The sequence below is a fragment of the Galeopterus variegatus genome, unplaced genomic scaffold (genome assembly GCF_000696425.1).
Source record: "Galeopterus variegatus unplaced genomic scaffold, G_variegatus-3.0.2 Scaffold1967, whole genome shotgun sequence".
Classification (NCBI taxonomy): Eukaryota; Metazoa; Chordata; class Mammalia; order Dermoptera; family Cynocephalidae; genus Galeopterus; species Galeopterus variegatus.
This window is the reverse complement of record NW_007728078.1, coordinates 228,085-237,285: the sequence shown is the minus strand read 5'-3', so window position 1 is coordinate 237,285 and position 9,201 is coordinate 228,085. Positions and strand designations below refer to the sequence as shown.

Below are 9,201 nucleotides of genomic sequence, written 5' to 3'. Positions count from 1 at the left end.
TTTAATCTCTTTCAAGAGGAAAAGGGAAAAGTAGAATGACATCAAATGAATGTGGGAATTCGCCAGTGATATTTTAAGGAGATGGCCTGTAATTATAACAAATATTTTCTAGAAACAGGCACAAAATTCATAACAAATTCAAAAAGAAGCCTAAGTCTGTAAAAAAAAAAAAAAAAAAATTATGAGGAAGTTAGGAACCCAAGAAGCAGAAAGGCTTGCAAAAAAAAAAAAAAAAGTCATTTTTGGCTAAGTTCAGAGTCAAGCACATGGAAGCGCTAGGTCTGCCCCTCGGGGCAGATGGAGTAATACAGAGACTGAAAGAAAGCAGAACTATAAAAATTCCTGTTTTCTTTCTAGTTTCTCTATCATGAATGATCTTCAGACAAGACAAAACAAAAAACCTAAAACAGTAAGAGGTAAATATGTCTGTGATAGGTAAGAAAGCTTATGATTTGGTAAGGAGCCTATGCATTAAAAAACAAACAAACAAACAACAAAAAAACCCAGCATAAGGTAAGAAACATAAGAGCCATAAAAGAAAAAATGCTAGCAGAGTGTAGGGAAATGCAGGCTGACTGAGGGGGTGAGAGTGGAGGGGAATGAGGAAATTTTCAAAAGGAATGCTTTTTTTGAGTTAGTGTTTAAAGATGTGCAGGATGTTGGCTGAATAAATAGGGTAGGAGGGCATGTGAGGCAGAGGGAACAACAGAAGGAAAGGCATCAGACACAAGTGTGTAAACTGTCATTGGAAACAGTGAGGATGGAGTCAGCAGAGTGGTGCCAGCTAAGGAACTTTTATTCTACAAGCGATAAGAAACTGGGGTGGGGTGGGAGAGTGGTAACTGGAGGGTTAACAGCACATTGCAGCACTCAGAACTGGGAACACAGAGGTCACTCCACAGCTTTGGCTTGATTAGGCTGACCTGTGTGCAGGTCAGATAAATGTAGCCTGAGCATTTGAGTCCAGGCTTGCCTGGGAATAATTCTGGTTTAAAGCTATTGTCCTGGCATGATTATTAATAGCAGCTTCTGTCACTCTCAAAAATGTCCTGGTTTGGACAATAAATTACATGGCTACCTAGATATATGTAACTTGGGGACTATCTGTGTTTAATAGCAATGATAATAAATGTGTATTTATATAGTTACAAACTGCAGAGAGCTAAGAATCCCAACAGGTATGCTACAAATGGATTATATGTGGGCCACCATATATTGATGTTTAAGTGTTTTATAGAGGTAAAAACTTAAAACTGGTGTTTATAACTATTCAAAATTTATCAAAGTTGGCATTCTATTTGAGAACCGCTTACATACCTCTCTCTATAGATCTTTTGAATTCTGTCACTCAAGCCCATACAGATTCCCCTCCATATTGCTCCCTGTATCCCCCACTCTACAATATAAATGTAATTATTTCTATGACATGAGAATGATTGGGAAGCACTGATGTAGATTAATGTAACTGTGGGAGCTCAAAAAAGGTCAGTATACAAAGAGTGCATAAGTGACAAAGTTATCATGAGCATTCCCACAGCTGGGCCCAGCAGCGACAGCATGAAACAAGGAGCCCAGGAACTGCAATTCCAGTCCCTGTTTTGCCATTATAACTAGCCATGTGATCTTGAGGATGCCACTGACCCTTTCTGAACCTCAAGTTTCCTCAGTGAACAAATGGAAATACTGCCAACCATCTATTTATTGCAAATAAATAAATTAAATGAGGTGATGTAAGTAAAACCCTTCATAAAACCTGGAGTGCTATTGCTATGGGTCAAATGTGTCCCCCAAAAGTTCATGTATTAGAAACATGATCTCCATTGTTAAGGGTTAAGACAGTGGGAAATCCAATTATAGGATTTGAAAGGTGGTGCCTTTGAGAGATGATTGGATTGTGAGGACTATGCCTGCATGAATGGACTGATCCATTCATACGGTAAGAGACTGATGGTTTGATGGGTTGTTATGGTCTTGGTTCTGATGGCTTGCTTTATAAGGAGAGCAAGTGAGAAGGTTAGTTCTCTCTTGCTCAGGCCATTCTTGCCATGTGATACCCTGTGTAGCCATGGAACCCTGTAGAGACTTCCCACCCAGAAGGCGGCCCTAACCGGATGTTTCCCCTGGATTGTGGACTTCTCAGCCTCCAAAACTGTAACAAATAAATTTCATTTCTTTTTAAATTACTCAGTTTCAAGTATTATGTTATAAGCAATGGAAAAGGACTAATACAGCTATATAAATCCAAGGTGTAATAAATTATGTCCTTTAAGGTCTCATTTCTCTAAGGGCTAGCCTCTTCTTCCTCTGGATCCTGATGTCTCCCAGGGGTACCCTGGGTAGGATCTCCCAATCCTACTCTCACTCCACACACATTCACTCGCACTACTTCCACCACCACCCATCTGCTGATCACTTCCAAATCCTTATCTCTAACCCAGCTCTCTGAGCTCCCGACCTGTATATGCAGCTATTTATGAACAGCTATTTATGAATAGCTATCCTAGAACTAGTCCCACTGACACTCCCAGACAAGGTCCAGAACTCTGTATCTTCACTCTTAGATCTGTTCCTTCTCCTAAATCAGGGTCCTTGTCACCATTCACCCAGCTAGAGTTTGTCCCAGGAGTCATCTTTGACTCCTTTCCTCCACTCCATACTATATCTCCTCCAGCACCAACTCTGGTCAGCTTCCCTCCAAACCAGTCCCTCTTCATTAGTTCATGCTCTCATCTGGGCTACTGCCTCCTAAGTGGTCTCTTGCCTTCTTAAATTTGCTACTTAAATTCCTACTTTTGCTTTCTTAAATTCCAGTCTCCACACTGCCATTGACAAGGGCTGTTCTAAAACACGGATTGGGCCATGTGACTTCTCTGGTAAAAATCTGTCAGTAACTCCTTTTCTGCCCATTCAACCCTTCATTATTTCCTTCCTTTCTGTCTTGCTCTCTGACCTTAAAACTTTAAGCTCTAGCCAGTCTAAAACACAGTTAGTTCCTTAGCCATATTATCCTCTCTCAATGGAATCTTTGCATACTGTGTCTTCTGGCTGGAATGTCCCTTTCGCCTCCCTCTATATTCCCCTACCTCCTTCACTTGGCCAGTTCCTATGGGAAGGCAATCTACCACAATGGTTAAAGCTCTTGAGCTCAGGAGTAAGACAGTCTAGAGTTGAATCCAGGCTTCACCTCTTATAAACTGTCAGCTTTAGCAAGTTACTTTTCTTTGCATTTCAGTTTCCTCCTTTGTCACATAAGGAAAATAAGAACACCTGCCTGATAGTATTATAGTATGTACTAAATGAATTGCATGCAAAGCACATGCAAAGTATCTGACACAGAGTAAATGCTCACTATATTCTTAACAGATGTTATTTTTACTGTGAATGCTCAACCTTGATAACTCAGGTCAGATATCAATGTGAAAGGGAAACACTTCCCAATGCCCAGGTCTACTTTAGGTGTTGTTTTAAGGTTCTTGCAGCAACCCATAAATGGCTCTATTATAACTCTTCTTCCATCATTCATGTGCACACTGTGTCACTGTCAGTTGGATTATCTCTCCTCACTTGACAGTAAGCTCCTTAAGATTAGGTATCTATCTTATTCATTTCTGTTTTGCCTGTTCCTAGCACTGGTGTTCAGTTAATATTTATTGAGTGGGTAATGACTTCCAGATGGCAGGATTTTAATTTTGCTTTGGAAACACTGAAAGATAGATTGTTAAAATTTCATAATACGACACACCTTAGATTAGGCAGGGAATATAGCCAGGTTTGTCACTTAGAAATTCAATTACATTTCCATATGCTTTATAAGCATAAAGTGAGGGAGAAAATAAGTGGAAGACAGTTCTCGCAGTTTCATTTGGCAGTAAAAGTAGATATATGCATACTATTTTAAAAGAACTAATTTGCATAAATAGAAAGTTTAGGAATGGTTAACTGCACTTTCACATTTCACAGAAATGTCTTCAGATCAAGTTCAAGCCACATATTAGAAATAAGATGTCCCATTCAAATAAAGTAATAATAATGGCATTTCTGTGCTCAGGGCTGTATTTGTAAAATTGCTAGAAAAAATAAAAGGAAATTGAAAATTAGGCATTGTCTTAAACACCTGATAGCCAAATCAATCTGACAATGTTTCATAGGTGCTGTCTGCAGAGACCAGCTCAGATTGTTCACCTGTCAGGGGGATCCAAACCCCAAACCTGTGACCTTGGTGATATAAGACTGTGCTCTGACCAACTAAGTTAACTGGCCAGCCCTCTGAAGCTATTCTTAAAGCCTTTCTGCTGCTATTTGTTTAAAGAAAATCCTATCAAATCAGCTAAAAATTAGTGTGGTTAATGAAAACTCCAATTTACATGAAGAAATACACATCATCATATGTCTGGAAAGCAGTAGACAAAACTTATTATTTACTAATGTTTTAAAGTTAAATTTGGGCTGGCCCGTGGCTCACTTGGGAGAGTGTAGTGCTGATAACACCAAGGCCATGGGTTCAGATCCCTATATAGGGATGGCTGATTAGCTCACTTGGGAGAGCATTGTGCTGACAACACCAAGTCAAGGGTTAAGATCCCCTTACCAGTCATCTTTTAAAAAACAAAATAACGTAAAATAAAATACACACGACATTGATATGCACATACATGTACATCAATTCCACTTTAGAAATAGGAAACCTATCCCTGGGTGCAAAAAAAAGTTTTAAAATAATTTATTATTACTATTCTACTATATGTAGAATATACAGATATGGAAACTGAGAATACAATATGTGTAGAATATACAGATATGGAAACTGAGAATACAACCTTTGGCCAAGAAAGAAAAAATCAACATATTTTAAATTATATTTTTCTGTTTTTCTACACATACAAATATATATCTACATGTTTGGATATACAAATGATACACACGCTGTTTTGTAGACTTTTCCCACTTGACATACAGTACAAATCTTTTGCAGGTCATTAAACATTATTTTAAAACTTAGATTCTTCAGCTGCATAGTATTCCCAAATGTGAATTTACCATAATTTAATCTCTTATTGTTCTGAAGTTTTCATTTTTAAAAAAAAATGTTAAAAAGAAAAACAGAAAAAGAAAAAGAGAAAGGTTGTTGAATGTTCCCTCACATTTCTTATAAATGACAGTGCTTTTGGAGTAGTTGAACAAGCTTTTAATCCTGTAAAATGTTCCATTCTTATAGCTACAGCTTTGCCTACGATAAATTCTATCCAGAGGGATTTCTTGGTCAAAGAATAAACACATTTCTAAGGCTTCTGATGGATATTGCCAAATTGCCCTCATATTTTTCTTCCAATGTATATTTTCTCCAGCAGTGTACGCTTCTCAGTATCTTGAGCTGCACTGGGATTACCATTTTCTAAAATCTTTGCTTGTACTGCATTTTGAAATCAGTCTTTAGAATTTCCTTAAACTCTCTCCTATTGTTCCTCTTGTCTCCTGATACCCAATCTTCATCTAAATGGTTCTACTGTCCTTCCCAGACCTAATTTCATTCGTGCTTTTCCACTGCTCAAATCTTATGATGGCTTTGTTATAACAGTGAAATTTGCCTAGCTAGTAGTTTATCCCCTTAGACTCTTAGAACCAAAGTATCAACCAAGTAATCTGATAAACTATCCAAGCTAATTAATGTAAAGGGGCTCATTCCCAGAAGTACATATACAATATATCTTGAGCAGTTTAAGAAAACTGTACTAGCTCCAACAGCAATGTATTTTATCTTATAGAGCACTGGTTCCCAAATTTTGCTGCAATTGAAATCACCTGGAGAACTTTTAAAAGTACTCTAAACACTACTAAAAATAGTCATCTCCTAGAGATTCTCATAAATCTGTTATAGGGTATAGACCTGGGCATTAGGATTTTTTTTTTTTTTAACAGTCCCTAGGTAATTCTAATGGATCATGTATGTTTGAGATGAGTTAGAGAGATACCCTAAGTAGTTTCTTCTTGGATATTATTGGAGGACCCCAGGGAAGAAAAGCACAATGAACATAATCTCTATAATCGAACTCACTGCACAAGATAAAGGAGAAAAGGGGAAGTCAGGGGTGAGGCATTTGCCAATGACAACACAATAAAGTAGCATTCACATTTCTTGATGCTATGCAGATGCTGCTGTGTTAAGAAGTAGGCCGAGCTTACTCTCTTAAATAGCTTCAATTGCTTTTGTAATTGATCCAATTCACTCAAACTAAAATTAAAACAAGGTTTATATCATGCAATTTAGTGGTAGCTCTTCAGGTTTCAATTATATAAATTACTTCCAGTGTACATTTATATTATTGTGTTAATGAAGTTAGCAATCCTACAGATTTTCTCCCCAATCCATAGTGGACCCTTGGGGACAACTCTTAGAAGAATAACTACAAGTACCAAGCACTTAAATACATTACTAAACCTCATAGCACCCTTAAGTTATTTATTTGCCCTATTTTACAGGGAAAACTCCAGAAAATTTGAAGTGACACTAGTAAATTGCTTTACTGGATAGCATATGTTTCCATCTGGACTGAATAATCTTTCCAATATTTCACAATTCAGAAGAGAGGTGATAAAAGCCACTTCTCTGCAAACCTACTCCCGAACTACAGTGTCAGGTGAGGACACTTGTTACCTCATCTATTCCTGTGACCTGGCTTTACACATATTACCATTTCTAAACACTGCCTGAGGGCATGCTCGGTAGAGTTCCCTACACAGCCTTGCCCTCGATAGGTCAGCAGCCTTGTTGGAGAAAAAAGGCTTTTCTCCAAATCTGCCTTTTCCCAAATTACTTATAATGAAGAAGCCTTTCTTGGTGATGTGAAAACTAAGAATAATCTCTACAGCTAACATGGCAGTTTGATTCTTTTTTCCTGTTTTCTTTATTTTTAATTTATTGTAGCAGGTCATTTAACCCACCTAGCTAAACACCATTGTTCTACAGAATCTTTGAAGGGTGTTACTTCCAAATTACATAATTTTATGGGGGAAAAGAGAGATTGCAGGGCTTCCTACATAAAGACTAATTTTCTTGGTACCAATGCTAGAGAAGAGGATGATCATCCTTCCACCATGTCAGCATTATAGTAAGCAGGAGGGAAGGATGGGAGTACGTATCTTCATAGACTTAAGAGACAAAGAGCTGGAAAATGCGGCTGGATTCAGAAAAAGCAAATCCATACGAGGAATGTGCTATAATGCCTCGAGTAAGGGGACTTTAATAGAAAAAAAGTCCACAGACTATGTAATCCCACACATAATTAGAATGCACTGGGAAAAGGAACCCTGTAGGAAAAATCACGAGTTTTTCATTTCTTTTTCTACTTGTCATTCCTGAAAGGAGTTTACCAAAATAACCTGAGATTAAAGCCCAAGGTCGGGGGGGAGGGAGGAGACTTGGTTTTAGAGGAGGGTTAGTTTAGATAAAAGAGGCTGCTCAGAAATACTGTCCAATCATAGGGCTCAGCCTTGCTGCAGACTGTAGTTTAGATTTTAGATTCTCTGACACTAAAAATAATGCTTCTTACCATGGAATAAACCAGAGACAGTTACATTTGCCTGTCCATAGGGGGAAAGAAACATACACCCATGATACACTGGAGAGAAACGTTACCCTTCCAAGTAAAGGCAGAGGTTATCACCTTCACAGCTTAGGACATAAAATAAATGCTGCAGGGCAGGCAGAAAGCACGCTTCATGCAAACAAGGGCTGCCGTCGCCTCCGTCCCCTCTTTTTCTGCCAGCCAGGCCTCCTGGCCTCCTTTCTTGGGCTGAGCTGAGAATTGCCATGGATGAAATGGGAGACCTGTGGGGTTCCTTAAAGGATTCGAAGAGCCCTGCCTGCTGCATCCGGGAATGGAAAGCTCCACAGCCAGGGTAGGATGGAAGACTGCCCGTGACCGCTTCTGCTTTTGAGGTGACAGCACTACCAGGAACCAGAGCCTCTTTTCCCCGAGCTTTCCTAAAACATTTAACTTACTGTCTGCCCACCCCTATAGGAGAACGAAAATGCCGAAGGATTTGTTTCTTGACGCTGTAAACCAAGAAAGAGTGGGATACTTAGGACAGATGGAGAGTTAAACAATTGTCAAATTCTACTGAAGTACTTCACCTCCTATGTCACAAACGCAGATGAGAAGACACAGATCTAGTCCGCTGCTAGCAAGGAGGTGAACGCGATACCGTGAAAATTCCCGACCAGATCACCTTAAAAAGCGGTCGCCTCATTGCGTTAGAAAAATATGCGCTCTCGTGGAACACGGTAGGGAAATTTTGTTTCCCCATCAAACATTGTTTAACAGGAGGGAGAGAGAAGCAGCGCTGGGCTGCGCCTCACCACTTGCTGTGCGCCCCGGAAAGTCGCGTCCAGCAGCATCAGCTTCCAGGGATCGGACACGGAGCTGGGCAGCGGGATGTAGACGTAATAGGCGGCCAGCGCCACCACGGCCGTGAGCAGGACACAGGACGACCTCATCCTCCCCTGGCTCGGCTCGCCCGCGGGTTAATGAAGAGAAAAGGGCGATGCCACCCAAAAGCCTCCGGCAAGTTTCTGCCAGTTGCAGCTGCTCATTCACGGTTTTTTTTTTTTTTTTTTTTATAAGCCCAGGAACCAATCAGAGACCGCGTCGGGAGGAAGTCGGAGCGCTGACGTGCCCCCTCTACGGTGTCCTTCCAAGTGTTGCAGACTCTCCAGGTTGGAGGGAGCTCGGGCGCTGCGCTGGGCACAGCACAGCGGACTCTGGAGGACACCGTTCTGTATTGCATGCCTGTGAAGATGGGCTTCCTCCCGAAGGTTCTCTGTCCAAAGCACGTAGGTCGTTCTGACTCAAAAATAGAGATATTATTGAGAAAGATAGTAAAAATCCTCTGTTTTCTAGAGCCGGACTTGCAATGTAATGTAAGTTCTGATATAAGCAGATATTCACAAGTTCTTTTAGTTCAAGCAGTGACAAAACGCTGGTAGTACATCTAGCACCCAAGTCTTGGTTTCTAATTCTTTGCCACGCTTCTTGAGAAAAGGCTGATTCCAGGGCTGGAACAGGTAAAATATATGATGAGCCCTGTGGCATGAAAACCTGAGGCCTGTGAGTAAATTAAATTGTTTGAATGAACACATTGTTTGGAAACAAACTTAAGCTAGCTTTTCTTAAGTGGGTTTTCATCATAAAAATTCTACTATAA

The 9,201-nt window shown here is 40.0% G+C and overlaps 1 protein-coding gene across 1 annotated transcript in view; it reads right to left on the bottom strand.

Annotated features, from left to right (window-relative positions):
• NCEH1 (neutral cholesterol ester hydrolase 1) overlaps window positions 1-8,590 on the bottom strand; it is a 73,007-nt gene extending 64,417 nt beyond the window's left edge. Inside the window, 1 exon segment of the mRNA XM_008579856.1 lies at window positions 8,357-8,590. Coding sequence (XP_008578078.1) covers window positions 8,357-8,590 — 234 coding nt within the window.
• Between the last annotated feature and the right edge of the window lie 611 nt (window positions 8,591-9,201).